Source organism: Xiphias gladius, chromosome 16 (assembly GCF_016859285.1).
Source record: "Xiphias gladius isolate SHS-SW01 ecotype Sanya breed wild chromosome 16, ASM1685928v1, whole genome shotgun sequence".
NCBI classification, from domain to species: domain Eukaryota; kingdom Metazoa; phylum Chordata; class Actinopteri; order Istiophoriformes; family Xiphiidae; genus Xiphias; species Xiphias gladius.
In genome coordinates, this window is record NC_053415.1 from 8,541,801 (window position 1) to 8,562,180 (window position 20,380).

The window sequence follows — 20,380 nt, forward strand, 5'->3', positions numbered from 1 at the left end:
AGCTGCAGTAAAATGTGCTTTCACGAGCTGGTTTGTTTGAGGGTATAAATACTTTTGTGGCAGCCGCATTCGTCATCCCATTTTCTCTGGTCATTAACTGTATTGTGTATTTTGAAGGAAATGATACTGTGTACTGGACAGACATGGGCCTGAACAGAATATCCCGCGCGAAACGTGATCAGACCTGGAGGGAGGACATCATTACTACTGGCATCAGCCGGGTGGAAGGCATTGCTGTTGACTGGATTGCTGGTTAGTATGACTCTCCTGGACCTGGAGTTTTTCACCGCAGGATATCAAGCTGGTATTGACTGTTGAAAATTCTCACTTTATGTGCACAGCCTCTAGTTACGGAATTAAGCAATGTGTTTTGTTTATTTAGTTATTTTTTTGGATTGTTTAGAAAAACATTAAGCCTAAGCGAGAAAGGTGGGTACCCTCCACACTGTGAAATCATTCACAGCACAAATGTATGTATAAAATTAGTTTTCGTATATGTATAAGTTCATGATGGGATCTTCTTATGTATCTTGTGCCCTTGAGGATCAATAAACCTCTGCTTTAGTTCCACACCTTACTATTGCTTCTTTCTACACAGGAAACCTGTATTGGACAGACCATGGTTTCAACCTAATAGAAATTTCCCGTCTGAATGGTGCATACCGCTCAGTTGTCATATCTGAAGGTCTTGATCAGCCCAGGGCCATCGCCGTACATCCACAGAAGGGGTAGGAAATGTCTTTGTCTTTAATGGTGTTGTTTTCACTATATCAGCGCACTATTTGCTGTAATCAGTAGCATCCCTATTAACAGTGTTGCAATGCTTTCAAAAAGCTTTCTTTGTAGACAGAAGGCATGGTTAATTCATTTACCTGCAGGAACTCTAAGAAATATAGTGACGTATAGTAAGTAAATACACTTTGTCAAATTGTGAAACCAAGCAGGTAATGGACACACTGACCAATATTGGCTTATCACATATACATTATATTGGTTTCAATGTGTTGGCAATAATGCAAACACAGTGGCTGTATTTGTTTATGTATTTTTGGCCCCTTACCTTCATCTGAGATAGTGAAGTTCAACTGTAAAATATCCTGCCCCAGTAGAAATCTTTGTCACACTGTTGACCAAACCAAATTTAAAGGAACATTAGAAAAAGCATTTGTTAAAAGGGATTATTCCCAAAAATATTTGTTTTTGTAAAATGAGTATTGGCCAACTAAACTGGAGTTTTTTTTTTTATTATATTTTTTTCGAGTACACACTATGTTTGTTTGTTGCCAGGTATCTCTTCTGGACTGAGTGGGGACAGAACCCCTGCATTGGCCGCTCCCGCCTGGATGGTTCAGACCAGGTTACCTTGGTCAACTCAGGCATCATGTGGCCCAATGGAATTTCCATAGACTACGAGGTAGAGTTGCACACAGATGCACAAACACAGTCATCGACCTCATCCACCTCCACTCCATTCCTACAAACTGATCCTCCTACTTCATTTTACTCTTTTGTGGCTAAAATATGACTATGCCTAACTGGTTCAGTGTGTGATATGCACTTTAAAATTACCCTCCAGGAAAATACATTATACTGGTGCGACGCCCGCACAGATAAGATCGAGAGGATCAACCTTGAGACAGGTGAGGGCCGGGAGATTGTACTGTCAGTGGCCAACGTAGACCTGTTTTCAGTGGCTGTGTTTGGGCCGTACATCTACTGGTCTGACAGGTAATTCATTATTTTCTTAAATGCACACGTGCATTGGCCTGCAAAGCCTGAAGTACTAACCTGACATTAACCCTTCCCTTTACAGGTCTCGTGAAAATACTAAGAACAGCAGTTCCCTATAGCAAGGGTCTCTTCCTATTTTTGTAAATACTCCAGACACAATTCAGTTTTACCAGCAAGGGCAGATCATTCATCAACCATCTGTAAAATCAGGCACACAGTTAAATTTAATGACGCCTTATTTCCTTTCATGAATTCAGTTTCAGTTGCCAACTGAAATTATCTGTATTTATATCTGTCTAACTTTGTCAGTACCCTGCCTCAATGAAAAAATCAGAATACAGTATGCTTTCTTCTCTATTACCTAATACTTATTTTGAACCCTTCGTCTCTTATGGTGCTGTTCAGGGCCCACTCCAATGGTTCAATCCGACGTGGCTTCAAGACTGACACCAGTGAGGCTGTGACCATGAGGAGTGGTCTCGGGGTTAATTTGAAGGATGTGGCAGTCTTCAATAGAGGCAGAGAAAAAGGTATCAAGGTTTCAATTTTACAGTCTTATTGATTTACTGTACATGGTGACTATTTTTACTATTGCAGTCATGCCTGTACTTAGTTTTGAAAGGCTTTTATAAAGTGCACTTTGCAAATACGTGCCTGCTACACTGCACATGTGATTTTCATCGGTTATGTATAGTCATGTACAATTGCATAGAGGCAGAAACTGAGATAAACCAGTAACTGAACATGTGTTGGGTTTTGAAGGCACCAACCCCTGTGCCAGGAGTAATGGAGGCTGCCAACAGCTCTGCTTTCACCTGGGCAGTGGTCGCCGGACCTGCTCTTGCGCCCATGGACGCTTGGCAGAAGATGGCTTTGCCTGTGAGCGCTATGAAGGTTATCTACTCTACTCTGAAAGGACTATACTGAAAAGCATCCATCTTTCTGATGAGAATGACCTCAACTCACCTGTCCAACCTTTTGAAAATCCTGCATTTTTCAAGAATATCATAGCATTGGCCTTTGACTATAGTCAGAAGACAGCTGGGACCAACCGTATCTTTTTCAGTGACGTCCATTTTGGAAATATCCAGATGATTAATGATGACTGGACAGGAAGATCTATTATCGCAGAAAGTAAGTGAATGCTATACTCCTACACTGTTTCTACGTTATTTGTATGTTGTTATGTAATTAAAAAGCCAGCCAACTTTCCCAAAAACATACACTTGCACTCATACAATTATATACACTTCTTAAGCCAATTTCAAGAGCTTAGCATTTGCTACAGTATTAATGGTGATATAGTGGCACATATTGTACCCCTGTTGGGCCTGAGTATGTTTTACCACAATGCGTAACAGATATATAAACATTTGTTACAACTTGTCTACACTGGGCTTGTTTCAGTCATGTTTCAGTCATGCGTCTCATTTGCATTTCATGGAAAAGATATGCTTCAGTTTTAATTACTTTTTACTTGCACTTTAAGCACATAACTGCTTCCTGAAGTGGATTTTTATGCTTCCAAGTCTGATTTCATCTGACTTACGTGTAACTGCGTTGTTTCCGACTTGCTTGTAGTGCGTAGTGGCACTGAGGCTGAGCAGATCCAGTGTAGATACTGACCCCAGACTCGACTGCTGCTGTTTTGCTGCTGACGTGCTGCTTCTGCTACATACATGGTGTAGACAAGGTGTTATTGTTACTGCAGTTTAATATATAGGACAACATCTTTTAGAATGCCATATTCACATAGCATTAATAGCCTTTACCTTTTCTACTCCTCGATTTTTTTCTGCCATTACTTCTGTGAAAGGACCATTTATTATTAAATCAGTATAGTATAATACCTACTGTATGTTTGAAATTGTTACTTACTGTGACAGACTAAATGATAGGTCAAGTCCCTCTCTATTTCTTCACTGAAGCTCAGTCAGTCCTATCTTGAGATCCATGACCGGACTCAGATGAAAAGCAAAAGCCTCTGTTCTGCTCAGCTAGCAGCCTCTGCCATACTGTGAAGTTTCCACTGGGAGCAGAGCTCAGCACCTGCCCACCCCCCCCTCACACTGGTAGATTGGCAGAGTGTTACTGATCCACTCCCACCCATCCCCCTGACCCATCTCCCACACCCCTGCTGAGGGAGCTTTCTGCTTATTTACTTTATTTATCATCTAGAAATGAACAAGCATTATTCAGAACCATCTGTTGGGATTTTTAAGTGTCCTTCACACCTTAGCACTTGTGAAATGTAAAATCAAAAGGGTGTAAACAATTACAATTTAAGGGATATAGAACAAATTGTTTGTCTGCAGCTACATTGAATACAACTGTGGTAGGATATCATGACCATCCTTTCCAGTTAGCTTACTTTGTGTTGAGTGAAAGCAGCATGTCCTTCTGGTCCATACTACAATTGATGGAATCAACATCTTCAGGCAGTATCAAACCTTGTAGTGTACATAAGAGCAAGACTGTTTTCTCTTTTCCTCAAAAAGTTTCTACCTGCATCTCATCATTGAAGAAAGGTCAAGATGTTAATCAACCATATTTCCCTAATTAAACTCCACGTCCCCCATTAATTACTCCCTCACCCTGCCAATAATTTGTGAGAAACTCCAAGCTGCCAGACGGCTTTTATTGCAAACTATTAATTAGTGATCGACTGGCTCCGGTAGTGTCTTAAGTATTCTAGAGTATGGTTTATGAGTTTCAGACAAGGGGATACAGCCAAATTCTGTTCTGTGTATTGGCCACATGTTCACTATTAAGACTAGTTATTGGCTACACTGACAGGAAAGCGCGTGAGAAAATTCCAGAGCTATAGAATAGAGATCAGGCTCACAATATTTGCCAAATGGTAGACACAGATGTTATTTCAATACTAAGGCATTGTTAAATTTATTTACGTTTTCTAATTATGTTATTATGTTATTAATGTTGGTATTTTATTGAACTGAGAAGAGAAGAAGGCAATTATTTGGCCTTTGTAAGTGTGTCTCTACATGTATATCAAGTCTGTATCAGGGTAGGAAATAAACTTTTGACTTTTTTGAGTTTCTTTTGCAATCAGGAGCAACATTTTTATTTTATCATAATTTTTTTATTGTTTGTACTGGTTTGACATTTTCTACTGCTTTTTGCATGGTGTCAACATTTTCCACTGCTGTGGGATGTACTTTTTTTTTTTTTTTTTTTTTCCCACAAAATGCTTTCAACTCCCTTTTCTAGAACACAATGGAAACAGTACCAAGTCATAAGCTTCCACAGATGTGCTACAGTAGTCCATGGGGAAGAGTAGTCATATTCATGTACGAGTACATGACAACTCAACAACGCTGTATTACTGCATATTAAATTTTGTTTTGTTCTAACATTCCTTCTTCAGATTGACTTGTGTAATATTGAAACAGTGGAGGCCATATTCAACAGGTCATTTATGAAAGCAGAGTAAAACAAATCTAAAGCGAATGATAAACTATGAATGTGGCCAGCTTTTCTGTCTGTGATCGCTGTTTCTCTCTCTGGAGGTTCACTTCCTGTCAGTCACATTCTTGCACCAACCTGGGAGGCTGCAAAGGCTTTTTCATATGCTGTGTTTAGGAAATTGGTTTGCAGTGAAAACATACATTCATTGAGTGATTGTTGCATCAACAAATACCTGTCCAGTGTATTCAACATAATCCCAATTCTAACACAATTGGAGCCTGCCATCTGTGTAGAGCAAAGTCAGTATTTTTACCTAAATCTGCTCTAAATTCTGCAGTTTATTGGCTCCAGATGTCAGTAGCAGAAAACAGAAAGTTTTACATTTGGGACACACTATAGGATATCAATAAACTACATGAACACTTTTTACTCCTACTATTTTACTCTCAACCTTCAGTTGGTCACTTACTCTTCAATGAGATTATTCTTCATGTGTGTAGGTTCCATCACCTTTTTCACTTAAACCACCACAGATGGGATGCACATGGTCACAGACATAAATTGCCGTGTAGACTAATAAGACAGATGTGTTTTCCACATTAAGTTCTTGCCAAGCAGAGCTTTAAAAATGAGTGTCCTTCAGGCTTCTTCTTCAGTCTCTAAATTAGATTACATGGTTGCAACTTGAGCAGTTGTCCTATGTGTCTGTTCTTTTAGATGTGGGTTCAGTGGAGGGCCTGGCCTACCACCGGGCCTGGGACACCTTGTACTGGACCAGTTCCACTACCTCCACCATCACCAGGCAAACTGTGGACTACAAACGAGTCGGTGCCTTTAGCAGGCAGGCTGTGGTCACACTTTCGGAGGAAGACCACCCACATGTCTTGGCCCTGGATGAGTGTCAAAAGTCAGTAGCTCTTTTAAGTCTCTAAACACACTCTCTCTCACTCTTTTCCCATATTATTGTGTCAGTTAATCCAAAAATGTCTGGACCTAGTCACCAGCCTTCGACATTGTGACTCAACTTTTCCATTTATAGGTTCATATGTGTTCGGCTACACTCAGTTTTATTATCCCCAGAGGTCACCGTCCCCACGCAGAGAATGGTTTTTCTTTGCTGTGCTGATGACACAATATGCTATATAGTTTTTGATCCTCATTATCTTGTTTTGTGTTAGATTGAACTAGCTAAGGCTGTGTTTATTTTATTTTATGGTCCGGGAGAATACATCACACCATAACAGCATTATGTATTTAAAGGACGTTACAAAGTCAGGCCATTTCTCCCTCCCTAGGATGCAGAGAAGCTTGTTAATACCTTTTTTATACAGGGAGGCTTGACTACTGAAATGCGTTTCTCTCAGATTTTCCCATAAATTCCTTAAATAAATTGCACTTAATACGGACGGTCACTGCCAAAGTTTTAACTAGAAAAGAAAAAAACTCACATTACTGCTGTTTTAAAATCTGTGCACTGGCCTCCTATTAGTTTTAGGAGAGATTTTAAGATCTTTGTGCTCCTCTATAAATCTGTTCATTGACTGTATTGTTGATATGCTGCCAAGATACGTCCCAGCTAGAGCTCTCAAATCGATGTGCTGTCTACTGCTCACTGTAAACAAAAATGCAGATGAAAAGAAATGGAATAGTCTCCCTCTGGATCGGAGTAAAGAAACATCAATTAAGGGTATTAAGGGTTTTTAGCCTTCTTTCTACTACATAATAATGGATAATATAATAGAAAAATCAGTAAACTTTAAAATAACCATTTTTTTTATTCCTATGCATGTGCACATATGTATGTAACATTTGAATAACTATTTAAAGCCCCTGTAGCATTTGCTGTACATGTTATTATTCTAATGGCTTGCAGTAGGTTTTGCTTGTGGAAATAAGAGGAAAAAACCTGGATTCGGATGGAAAGTTGTTTTTTGCATTACAAGACAGTTAGGAATCATGTGATACAGTAATTTTGGTTTTCAACAATCATTTTGGCAAATCTTTAGCTAGGATCCATTCAGTGCTAAGATTTTGTTGCATTATGTTGTCTGGAGCTATAATCTGAGATATCTTGAAGTAGGTTGTGTTTTTAATGTGCTTTTTTACACTTCAGATGTCAGGTGCCATCTGTTCTAAAATGAACTCATAGCTTTTTTGAATACCTGATTTAACTGTTTAATTTGTGTGCCAGTTTTTAAAAAAAAAAGCTTTGGTCTTTTTTGTTCTTCAAAAAATAGCAAATCAGTATTCTTGTTAATTCTAGCTCAGATTATGTTACTGTGAGCATTCTGAAAAGAGTGAGTATCTTGCTTCTGCTGTTGTACTAACGAAATTAATTTCTTGACCTCAGACTATAGACTTGGTTGGCATTTTGGCACCATATCCATACCACTCCAGAAACACTGTCTGATAATTAGAATTCAAACTCAAGTGATTAATTAGCAGTCACTGGTTGTGACTTCTGACCAGAATCCTTATTATCACACTAGAGTGGATTTCCATGACTTCATTACCGTATGAAGTGAGAACCCAGGAGCTGGAAAAAAAAATTAAAAGATTTGAAAACATACTCGGCTTTTTTTTTTTTTTTCTGTGATTTTTCTACATACTGTAGCTGTGGATTTAAAATGTGCACCATCCATCTTGAAAAAGCCATATATGTAAACCAAGATATAGATTTCTCATTTATTTACTCAGCCGCTATTATCTGTTTTCATACTCTCCTGAGTCCCCACAGAGAAGAATATGAATAAATGACCTCTATCGCACAACCTGTGTACTAATCTGTTTTATCAAATTGAAACTGAGCTACACTTTATCACTGATGAGCACCTTCAGGGCATAAAGGGGAAGCCGATGACAGGCCATGGAGGTCCTGGGAGCTATGGGATGACAGTTGATAACTGCCAACACTGTGTAAACCTCCAGCAATTTAATTAAGGGAGGAAAGATTTTCCTATTTATTAGTTTGTGTGTTGCCTACATGGTAGAGAGTTCTCTGGCTGACATATTAGAATAGTGGTTTTTATAAAAAGCTCCACATACTGTATTTCGCAGTTGACATCTACACATGAAGATGAAGCCACTTGCTGTTGCTAAAAAAATAAAGGAAAATACTGTACTCTACTCACTAGTAATTTGATGTTTTGTTTGGTTTGTCCATTACATATCTTAGCCTGATGTTTTGGACCAACTGGAATGAGCAGAGGCCCAGCATCATGAGATCCACCTTAGCGGGCAAGAACATGAGGATTATCATCAGTTCGGACATTCTGACACCCAATGGATTGACTATTGACCACAAGGCAGAGAAGCTCTACTTCTCAGATGGAAGCCTTGGCAAGATTGAGAGATGTGACTATGATGGTTCCAGCAGATACGTGAGTATGAAAATAATGGCCCTAAGCAAAAGATATTAATTATGATTGCCCAGTCTTAAGCAATGGGTTCCTTATCTCTCTGTAAAAAATATTATCTTTTTATTATTCATAAGTTATACAAGGTATGGACACTCTTTAAATCAAAGTTCCACATTTTTGTACCCTTTTAAATTCCCATGGATTAAGGAATGCTTTTATTGAGGAGACCCAGTGACTCACAAGGTAGAATCCATTTTCCGCCTTTGTCTCTGAATGATGGAGATGTTTCATTACAAAACATCTCAGAATCAGAGCACATATTCAAGTATAGAATGTTAAACTGATCTACACTTTTCGCCCAAAATGAAACTGTTTTTCTGTCTCCCATTTAATCTTGTATCCCTGTTGAGCTCCTGGAACATGATCCTCTGTAGAGCAAACAGGATATGAAACAGTTTTTGATGTTCTTTCTGATATTTCCTCTCTGAGGGTACAGATGGCTTCGTTAATCACAGAAGTCATTCCATGCTAAAGTAAAGAGGCTCAGTCAGGGGAGTTCTCATTTTGTCCATGAAAAGTTGCATGCATAATGTATGACATCCCAACTGGATATATATTCTCTGTATCCCATGTGTGCAAAGGATTACAGTGCAAGATGTTCCTTTTTGCTATGGATTTCAGTTTTTGCTTGACATGACCTCTGCAGCTCAACACCTTGGCCTATTTCAATTAGTTACCCATATGTCTGCTGCGCTGGGTCACAAGTCTCAAAAAGTCTTCACCTTTGGGTCCCCACCTGGCCTTGCTGCAGTCAAGTCCTGCTAATGAAGGCTTTGCAGTGAGACCGCTCTGGGTGCAGATTCGCCATTCCAATTAAAATGTGTAAATTAAACAGGTAGCTGGTTGTCAACTTCAGCACTTTCCCAAAGTTTAGTTGTGGACAATGGCATTTCTAGACTCTTGGGGACCCCCAGGCAAAGAAGCCCATCAAGCTCCACCATTCAGTCAAATTCAGTCAATAAATGCATTTGGTCAATTGTGCTTGATCCAATGACATAATCATTTATTACAAACCAATAAATAACACTATGCACACAAACGTCTGAGTATTTGAACAATAAAAGAGGAGCAACATCATTTAAATATGTAACCAAGAGAGATGTTGCAGTGTTTCCCACAGGTTTAAAGTTTACTAGCGGTGGTGGGTGGTGCGGTGTGTGTGTGTGTGCGTGTGTGTCTGTGTGTGAGATCAATGTACATGCAGTGACTCATGCAATTTAGAGGGGGGAGAGTGTAATTCAGGTTTTTTTTCTGTAGATACAGTTTATACCTAAACACATGCAGACTATCAGTAGATGTTACAATTTACCAATGTTCCCTAAACGCCTCACAGTTAGGCTATTGGTAGACGGTTCCTACATGAACAGAGAGAAGCCTCTAGTCCCCACTCAGTTACTGCAGCACATTCAACTTAGACAGATGTGTGGACCAAAATTAGTCAGTTTTAAAGGAGTGAAATAAGACGTTCTAATGGAAGATTTAGCAAAGTTGAAACCGAGTGATTTATTTACTTGAGCGTGACCCTATGTACGGGAAACGCTGTGCCGGCAACATCTTAGGGGGTTTTTGAGGCAGTTGAGGTGCACTGTATAGGGCCTTTATGGGAGGTTGACTGGGGTTTATAGTTGTAATTGCAAAATGTGTCAATATGAGGGGCCCCTTTTCCCCTTTGAGGGCCCAAAAGTCATATGAATGTAAACTTGGATGGTAGCGGAGTGTTCTCGGGGGGCCCTGCTACTCTTTACTGCAGCAGTGCCATTACATCCTGCCAGTTGGGTTGGTGGCAGAGAGGAATAAGAGGCATGGCTCTCTCTCCTGTGCTATTTTGAAAGTGGAGAACCATGTCATTAATGAAGGCAGTGCTTCAAAAAGGGCAGCAGAGTGCATGATAAGGGAAGATGTCAGTATGTTTAGCCAGGAAAAGATTCCCTTTTTATCATGAAAAGAGGGAATATAAATTGAAAGCTGTCAGCAGTTGAAGTACCATATTTGAATATTGTTCAGTAGTGAAAGAGTGATAAGAACGAATGAAATATGTCCGCAATTACCCAAAACACGAGTTCATCACTAAAGTAATGTGTTGCTGGCTGTAAACCTAATGTGTTCCAAATCTAATTTCCTATCAATATGTTCCATCCTACCCCATCTGGCGTTTCCCTCTCTTTCTCTCCCTTTCTCCGTCTCTCACTCACCTGATTGCCAGTTGTTGCTTCCACATGCTGGACTCCTTTAATCAACACCTGTCCTGTTAATCCCAGTATGGCACTGGGCTAATGTGATACTGCTTACAAGCCTGTCACACTAATGGTTTAGACTACAGAGCTGCTGGAGGCCCTGATCCCCCCCCCCACAAGCCTACAGAGTCCCCCAAGGAGCGACTGATGGATTCCTGCCTCCCTGCCAGTGATACTGTCATTTACTCCCTCAACATCTGGGTTAAGCAGTCATGTGGGCAGCGAGGGTGATGTGTTGATTAATGAGTTGAAACATTATTATTCACTTTTATCCCAAAGGTTGCATTCAAAATTCAATCACTGCTCTCTCCAGCCAGATCTTGAAAAGACGTTTGTGATTGGTTTGGAGGTGGAAGTGCAAATATTGAAAGTATGAAATGTATGAATTCACCTTGTGTTATAGCTGTCTTGTGTGTGTGCCAGATAATAGAATAAATCACGTTACCTTAGCCTTGAAATCCTAACATCAGTGCTCTGCTCTACAATTTTAGGCCATAGTTAAATCAGGACCGGGAAACTTCTATGGGCTTGCCATCTATTCAGATTTTATCTACTGGTCAGACTGGGCCCGCAGGTCTGTGCTGCGATCAAACAAATACACAGGTGGTGACACCAAGGTACTTCGAGCAGATATTCCCCATCAACCAATGGGAATTATAGCTGTGGCCAGGGACACAAACAACTGTGAGTATTTAAACACCTGGAAATTATCTTAATTTAATGAATTTAATTAAAGATTCAGTGATGTGTCTGCAAATATTTGTGCGTTATGTGTTTGCAGATACCTGGGTGTTCATATGTGCTTATGGGCAGGATTTTATACATGTGCCTATTTATTATGTTAGAACTGTGCTTATCTGTGTCACTTCTACCATTTGCATGCACTTTTCTCCCACTGGCTTTACGTTTTTTTAATTGCTACAACATTTGAGGAAGTTAGAAAGCCAGACCGATTCTGGCTGTTTGAGGCCAATACCAGTAACACCATCTAGGATTTTAAAAGGTCTGATCACAATATATCAGCTAATATTTTTGTTTTTGACATGAACATTGCCTAAACAAGCTTTTTTGGCAAGGATTTCTTCAGATTGTTTTCAATAATTTGTGACAAGGATATGCATTAAGGCAGGGTATTTGCATTAAATTTCTCTAGAGTTGAACAGAAAGCTTTTAAAGATTAGTCAAGGTACATTTTACTAAAAACAATTTTGAACGGTAAACTCAATATAAAGCTATTAAAATAAGTCAAATATGCTACAATATATGATATATCTATGATCAGCCAATATTGGTGAATAATACCGGCCCACTGGTATGTCACCTGGGCTCTAATAACTAAACGCAAAAATTTTTAAAGGGGTTCTAATTTTGATATACAAAAACAGCAAGGTGATAAATGAACAGTCTTATTTAGAAGGCTAGAAACTAAAGTTTCAGAGGTAATTAATAAAAAAGTAGCCTGTGTTGTAAAGGGAGTCTCTTAAGTGCCGTATAAAGTTTAATTTCCAAGTAGGACAAAGGGAAGTGGGCTTCAGTGTGTCCCACTGGTTTGATTTGGATGCCGAGAGCCATGCTTGTTCCTCGTTTATCTCATCATGGGAAATAATCACATCCTATGACCTGCATGGTCACAGCTGCAAGTCTATAGTATAATGTGCAATTACCAGCAATGGTGGATTTGATAATCAATTTAATCGTTTTGGTCTTTATATTGTTAACCTCTTATTGCATTTTCCTTATCATTAATATCCTGACTATAAATAAGCATACAAATGGTTTACCTGAGCTGCAGAACAGGAACAGTTTCTTCGTTCATGAATAAAATACTCGTTGCTGGGGGGCAGGTAATAATAGAGGGCCTCCATAGGACATGTCTGTCTCTGACACTTATAATCGAGACTAGGTCTGTTGTTGCTAAGCTGCTTTTATGCTTTTTTTTTGTTTTCTCAGGACTGGAAAAGCACTTACATTTTCTTTCACGGGTTATGTCTGCACCTTGGTCATGCGGTTTAGTGCAATACATGAATCCCACAGAGCTACACACAGCTTTTTCACATAGCACCGCAGGCACAGAAAGACAAACTATCCAGCACTGTAATACATTTGCTACCTGTCAGTGAGGATTCCTGCCTGTAGTCAGTATTAGTGCAGGCCATTAACAACAGAACTTCCCTTTTATTCATATGTTGACCACTGATGATCCTTAAATTAAAATTGAATGTAAGTGTTAGTATTTTAAACTTAAATAGGCTTCATATATATACTTTTTTTTTTCTTATCCTTGTTAGTTAGTTATAATAAATAATGTAATGCCATAGCACATCACATCAAGACATTTTCATCTCAACTGTAATAAATTTTACAGGGGAAAAATCTATAGCAACTATGTCACCCATTAACAGCAAAGATCAGGTTTGGTGCCAGGCCCTCAGATTCAAAAAGAAAGAGCTCCTTTCTAGATTTGTCATTTAGAGAAAAATCCTTCCAATAATTTGCAGAATATCACTTTCCTTATAACTAATAGTAAAGGTGATAATTGGAATATCAGTATGTGGAAAATCACATACTAATAGATATGGAAGGCTGAAGCTAAAGTCCAGCAGAAAGCTAAGTAACAATGCTTCCTCAAGAACATAACTCGAGCAATGTACTGCAGTCCTGGGAGACTGCTTCTGTCCGCTTCATCCTTTCTCTTTGATTGTTATTGAAGGTGAGCTGTCCCCATGCCGACACATGAACGGAGGCTGCGGTGACCTTTGTCTCCTCACCCCGTATGGGAGGGTCAATTGCTCTTGCCGTGGAGAGCGTGTGCTGTTGGACAACAACAGATGCGTGTGTAAGTCATGAGAAGCTTCAGATTAAATTATACTGAGGCCACAATTTCTAACCCATAGAATATTCCCAGTACCAGGTATTGATTTAGATGGCACTTTTTATGGATTAGTTATTTTTAAAAGACGTCATTGTCTACATTTATATGCATAATACAACCTGGCCTCTCTGTATACACACAGGGTAAGATATTATTTGAGCTGTTTACACGAGTCTTTGACCTATTTGAATTGATCCCTTTGTACATAACCACACAAACAGGAAAGCATGACCAGCTGCTGTCTGTTCCTCTTTGACTAACTAATGAATTTCTAATGATTCCAGGAGTCATAGTCAATACTGCTCAAGAAAAGAAATCTATAATGTGCTAACTTTAAGTTTAGGCAGAGAGCAGAAAACACAGTTGAGAGAAGTAAGATGTTTGTCACAATTCCTTGCCCTGAAGTCACACCTAGAAAGCATTCCTAATTTGACACATTGCTGGTTGAATCTGAAGTGCAGTGTGAGGATAGAACATGAGATGGGAGGAGCTGTTCAAATGAGGGAAGTTTGGCCAGACTAAACATAGCAAGTGACTCAGAAGAGCTTGATGGTCGCCTGGTGGTTCAGGTTTCCAGCTGCACCTCGATTACATTCATTACTAGAGCAGGAAGAAGTTTCATATTTTTAATTTGTGAAGCTGCAAGTTGCAGAGCAGGGGAAGGGTGGTCAAAGTCTGTGGAGGTATTTAATGTTTGAATTTTAATTGATGCCCAATGACTGAAATCACTAAAAGTACAATGTTGACATTTAGTATTAAATTGTTGTACTACTGTAGAACAATTTGGAATTAGCTACCAATAGAATATCAGAATAATCCAGGAATTTCACTGTCACAATTCCCTCAAGTTGAAGTATAAGGTTAATGGAGTTATTGAATGCATTTATGGCATTTATAAATGTTGACCCAAAACTGGGTTCCTGGAGCAGATTGAGTACTAAGCATTGAAATGTAGCCTGAGTTAACCTGTATATATGAATAATATACAATATACACAGTTGAGCTTTGAGATTTTGACAGTAATGGTTCATGGCTCTCATTGTCGTCTTCTGCAGCAGAAAATTCCTCCTGCAACATCCACGCTGAATTTGAGTGTGGGAATGGAGAGTGCATTAACTACCAGCTAACCTGTGACGGAATAGCCCACTGCAAAGATAAATCAGATGAGAAGATGCAATACTGTGGTAAGAAATACTTCACAACTCTATCTGCAGTGTATACAGATAAGAATAGACCTGTTGGTTGCCATTTGTCATTTACTTTTCTGGTACTAAAATGTGACAAGTATTTGGTAATTTCGAAACAGATTTATGCAATTCAATCTCTTCAGACAACAGGAGCTGTCGGAAGGGTTTCAGGCCCTGCTACAACCAACGGTGTGTGGCCAACAGTCGCTTCTGCGACGGGATTGATGACTGTGGGGATAACTCAGATGAAGCTTTCTGTAGCAGTGAGTCACAGCCATTTGATCTCCTGTTCTATCCGTCCTGCCTCTGAGGGCAGGATCCAGCCACACTAATGCTTATATTAATACAGCTGGCTAGGCCACATGCTGTGCTAATCCTTCACTGTCTAATGAGCCCCAAGATCACAAAGAGTTCACAAATTCAAAGAGCTCCCAACCTCCAGCCTAAAAAGCTGCTTCTGAGACTCTGCGCAATACTTTGTGTCCTTTCAGTATGGCCAGAGTGATTCTGCTTTGACCTTAATGATCAAATAATCTAGTAAAAAGAACAGTTGTGTTTATTTCCATGCTGTAATTGGTGATAATGGGAAAATACTGAGGTGTAAAGTCCAAGCTGACTGAGCCCACAAGGAGACAGCGGTATTCTCATAATTAAACCGGACCTTCCACCTCAGCATTCTGGGATTTCAGGAAGGAATTTATCTCACTATGGTGTGTCATCTTCAGGCTTTCATTTTCTTTTTAATGGGACAATAACAATAACTTTTTCTATTACCATTATTAGAACATCTAATTATAGTATTATGTTATATACTGATAATATGCACAGAGGTGACAAGACCAGAGCCATTGTGCAGTAGCTGGTAAATGAACAACAGAACCAAGAACCCCCTCTTGCATATTAATTGTGAATTGCTCTTGCACAGCACTAAGAGGGTCATGACAGTCAGGCAATTTTTATAGCACCGCAAGTCCAACTGAAAAGACAATCCAACTCATCACAAACCTTTTTTTGTCCAGCAGTTTGCAACCAGGGGCTAATTTTCACCACCCTGAGAAAGAGGTTCTAAGGATTGTTGTGAGCTGTACCTGTGACTGTGTCTGAGTGCTGTTTATGTTCTGTTGTCTTTTTGAAATGCTAATTCTCTCCCCCAGATGTCACGTGTGGCTCATCAGAATCATCCTGCAAGGATGGGAGCTGTGTATCCAGATCTGCCTGGTGTAACCAGGTCATTGACTGTGCCGATGCCTCAGATGAAAAGAGCTGCAGTAAGTCCTCTCTGGCTTTGCTTTGCATTGCAGTTAGAATGAAAATGCATTAGTTGGATCCAGTGATTTAGATTTGTGCTTGTCACTCGGATCATATTAAATACTGCCACGCTCACCCTTACCTCTATCATCACTGCCATTGTGACAAGACAATTATTGGGGTGCTGTGTTTTGTATTCAGATCACACCGACTGCTCTTACTTTTACAAGCTGGGGGTGAAAGAAAAAGATTTCATCAGATGCAACTCCACAACACTGTGCATCCACCCCTCATGGATCTGTGACGGTGCAAACGACTGCGGGGACTATGCTGATGAGACCAACTGTCAGGGTGAGTACCCAAAACACAGGCACACAGACAGACACACATTTTGCCTGTGCATTCAGACGCAGATCAAGGAAGCCAGCTTCAATTAGAAAAGACTTAAGACAGATCTCATTTTCAGAGATGATTATGACAGTGGAATAAGAGAATTCCGAGAGCTTAGAATAAGATAATGACCTCAATCATCGCTAATGCCCAGAGGACTGATTTGGTTTTGTTGATCAACACAGTTTCCCGTGGACAGAAGTGTGAGGAGGGCCACTTTGCTTGTCCAAGTGGGAACTGCATTTCCAGTGTGTGGCTGTGCGATGGCCAAAAAGACTGCGAAGATGGGGCAGATGAATTCCAGTGTGGTAAGCCAAAAAATCTTACCTCTGATGGAAGAGCTTCTACATAATAAACTGAAATTATGTTTTGTTTTCTAACTGGTAGAATTATATGAGGTATTTGGTTGCTGTAAACAACACTGTCTGTGGTTGGAAAGATATTTGTTTTCCATTAACAAGAAGCTATTTGTTGTAATGCTTTTGTCATTTAAATAAACCCAGGCCTGCAACAAATATTACGTACAGTGTATAAGGAGGAGACAGGAAGACAATAGATGATTGTTTATCATTCCATAAGGCAATTTCTCCTCACTTTGTTTTGCTCCCCCTTATTCTGTGTTTGAGATTTCTCAAGTGGGTGTTGCTGCATGTGTGAAAGTGTAATTCTGACCCTGAATTCAGAGTGAGGCTGTTGAAGACATAAGTATTTCCCCTTCTCTCTTTGAATTATAATATACAGCACTTCCAGTGCAACAATTAATTAATGAGCTGTCACTGTACTGAAGATGGAATTGTGGATTCAGTGGAAAGCAGTGACATATGAAAGGATTACACATTACAATGCCACTCCTGTACTTCCCTCACCAGAGGCAGCAAGAGCATTCTTACTTTTCCCTTGATCCATGCTAATGTATGCATAACTTACCAAGACAAAGTCAAGATCTCTCCAATTAAACAGGAGGACCAAAACCAACAGCTCACACATACCCACATACCCATTCACATGTCATTGCTTTCGTCATCAAAGCAAAATTGACTGGATGCTTTAATGTAGGTGGCCGGAGTAGCTGTAACGCTTCATCACTGTCACATACATAGACAAGGTAATTAGATCAGATGAAGTAGTCCACACAGTGTCAAAACACTTGCTGCCTGTATTTAAGTTGTCTAGCCCATAGACTGTGTGTTCTAGCCACTTAAAGTGTAAGAAGTCATGAGGCAATTAGTGTTGTCATCTGTGTCCTGGCAGACCCGGAGGAGTATTGCACTGCATTCCCTGTGAGATAAAAGAACTAACTATTGTAATCTCTAGGGATGGCAATGTCTGTCAGTTGGTCCACAACTTTGGCTCAGACTGAAATGTCTCAACAGCTACTGGATGTGCATTGAGATGAAATTTGGCACACATTTTTGTGTTGCCCAGAGGAATAATTCTCATGACTTTTGTGATCTCTTGTCTTCTCATCCAGCCCCACAAGCAGATCACACTTTTCACTTACTGTATCCAGTGAATTATCTCAAAATTTAGGATTATATATATGGTTTTGCGTGAAATGTTAAAATTTAAATTAGTCCAATACTTTGGTTTTTAACCAAATACCTGCAAATCTACAGACCTTACTAGCAGCCTCAGCTGTACTCTATGTTAAGTGCTAGCACTTACTATTCTATTACGCTAAACCAAGATGCTTTAGCGTGGTAAACATTATATCTCCTTAACATCAACTTGTTAACATTATGTGGCTGAAACCAATGTATGACTAATTTTGCCTTTAAACCATCCAGAGCCAAGCAGTGTCAGACTGATGACATTATGGACTAATTTCACGAAGAATAACACAAATAAAATGTGACCATAGAACTTTGTGTTTGACTAAGATGTTGCAAAATCTCTAATTTGCCAGGTTCCCTCTTACTATTAAATTAACCTGCACCTTTGTTTACATTTCAGATGCAACAGAAAAAGGAACAAACCAGTTTTTCATATTTAATGCTCTTCCAGTTTTCAGATTTGTTTTATAATTTGTGCATGAATTTTGTTAGAGAGATGCATAACACATGAACATCATTTTCTTTTCTTTACCTAAAAATGTTATTTGTGTCTGTTTGAAATGGTAACATCCCATCGTTTAAATGTGCTTATATCAGAGCTGATATGAATTATGCCTCCATTCTTTGAGATGTTCTGAATAGTTTTTCAGGACAAATAGACAATATTCCCATTCCTCTGAGTTAATTATCATATAAAAAGCTCCAGCCACTTATTATCTGTCTGCAAATTAAAAGCGGTTTGAGTAAAATGACATTACATTTCATAAATTTCAAATTCCACTTCTGATTTGAAGAAATACTCATTTGTAACTTCACAATGCATACTGAGCTTTTCTACTGTGTGTAACATTATTGAAAATGAGAAATGAAAGGCTTTCTTTGACATATTTAATGTGCTTTAGACCTGCTATTTTGTTATACACTTCAAGTAGCGTTTTGCATTTGAAGTGCAAATTTGGTGTCACATACAGAAATTCTGGATAATCTGGTTTCCAGATTTAGCCACTTTGTTTATTTCATCCTTATCTTACATCATTGTATTAGTGCTCATAAAGCTGATGTGATGTAAAAAGTCTGACAGGTAGGAAAACAACGCAGTGTGAGATAATATTTGTATTGGTCCGTAATAATATGTAGTATCGTTTTTTGTATCCGCTATACTTGTGTGCCACTGAGCAGAAAAACTGAAGAGAAAAACAAGTAAGCCAAGCGGCAAATGCAGTGCATTTAGAAAGTATTCAGACCCCTTCACTTTTTTCATAATTTATGTTGCAGCCTCAAGCTGAAACCATTGAAATTAATTTTTCCCTCATCAATCTACATTCGGTACCCAATAATGACAAAGTCAAATGAGAATTTTAGAATTTTTTGCAAACGTATTAAAAAGGAAAAACTGAAAAGTCACATTGACATAAGTATTCACACCCTTTACTCAGTCTGAGTTGAAGCACCTTTTGCAGCAATTACAGCCTCTAGTCTGTCGGACAGATGAATTCCAGTCGGACCAGGTTTTCATAAAAGATATCCTTCATACTTTGCTCAATTGAACTTTCTCTCAACGCTGACAAGTCTACCTGTTCCTGCTGCTGAAAAACACCCCCACAGCATGATGCTGCCACCACCATACTTCACCGTTGGGATGGTATTGGGGAGTTGATGAGCAGTGCCTGGTTTCCTCCAGACATGGCACTTAGAATTGAGTTCCAACAGTTCAGTCTTTTGCTCCAATATGGATAGTCAGCTGTGAGACTGTATATAGACAGATTTGTGTTCCTTTCCAAATCATGTCCAATTAATTGAATCTACCATAGGTGGCCTCCAATCAAGGTGCAGAAACATCTCAAAGATGATCAAGAGGAATGGGGTATTGAGTGTAGATTGATGAGGGAAAAACAAATTTAAATGATTTTAGCATAAAACTGCAACATAACAAAATGTGAAAAAAGTGAAGGGGTCTGAATACTTTCTGAATGCACTGTAGGAGCCACTTGTTGTGTTCGGATTAAAATAATCTGCCCCTTCAATAGGGTATGCCGCTTTTGTTGTTGATTCCTCCTCACTTTCTTTGATTTATGGTTTCGAAAATTCACTGCCATCTGCAGACTCGTCATGCTTATGGAACCAGTTTGCCTGCTCAAAAAACAAGTGCATTGCCAAACAATGGCTGTGTGACGGAGAGAACGACTGCGAGGATGGCCTTGACGAGAGTGTACAGATCTGTGGTAAGAGCCCTTTCAGATGTCATGAGGAATATACCGTTGGTATAAAAGGTCACATCCGCTGTATTACGTGTGACAGGTCCATGTGCTCCTCTAGC

General features: G+C 39.4%; 1 protein-coding gene across 1 annotated transcript in view; it reads left to right on the forward strand.

The window, feature by feature from the left end:
• The window catches only part of lrp1bb (low density lipoprotein receptor-related protein 1Bb), a 251,548-nt gene that overhangs the window by 173,841 nt on the left and 57,327 nt on the right, over positions 1–20,380 (forward strand). The window contains exons 36-51 of the mRNA XM_040148223.1: positions 118–252; positions 599–728; positions 1,288–1,414; positions 1,577–1,728; positions 2,137–2,261; positions 2,494–2,865; positions 5,878–6,067; positions 8,336–8,540; positions 11,305–11,497; positions 13,524–13,649; positions 14,741–14,869; positions 15,016–15,135; positions 16,027–16,140; positions 16,322–16,471; positions 16,696–16,818; positions 20,166–20,285. Of these exons, the coding sequence (XP_040004157.1) occupies positions 118–252; positions 599–728; positions 1,288–1,414; positions 1,577–1,728; positions 2,137–2,261; positions 2,494–2,865; positions 5,878–6,067; positions 8,336–8,540; positions 11,305–11,497; positions 13,524–13,649; positions 14,741–14,869; positions 15,016–15,135; positions 16,027–16,140; positions 16,322–16,471; positions 16,696–16,818; positions 20,166–20,285 (2,511 nt within the window). The remainder of the gene's footprint in view (positions 1–117; positions 253–598; positions 729–1,287; positions 1,415–1,576; positions 1,729–2,136; positions 2,262–2,493; positions 2,866–5,877; positions 6,068–8,335; positions 8,541–11,304; positions 11,498–13,523; positions 13,650–14,740; positions 14,870–15,015; positions 15,136–16,026; positions 16,141–16,321; positions 16,472–16,695; positions 16,819–20,165; positions 20,286–20,380) is intronic.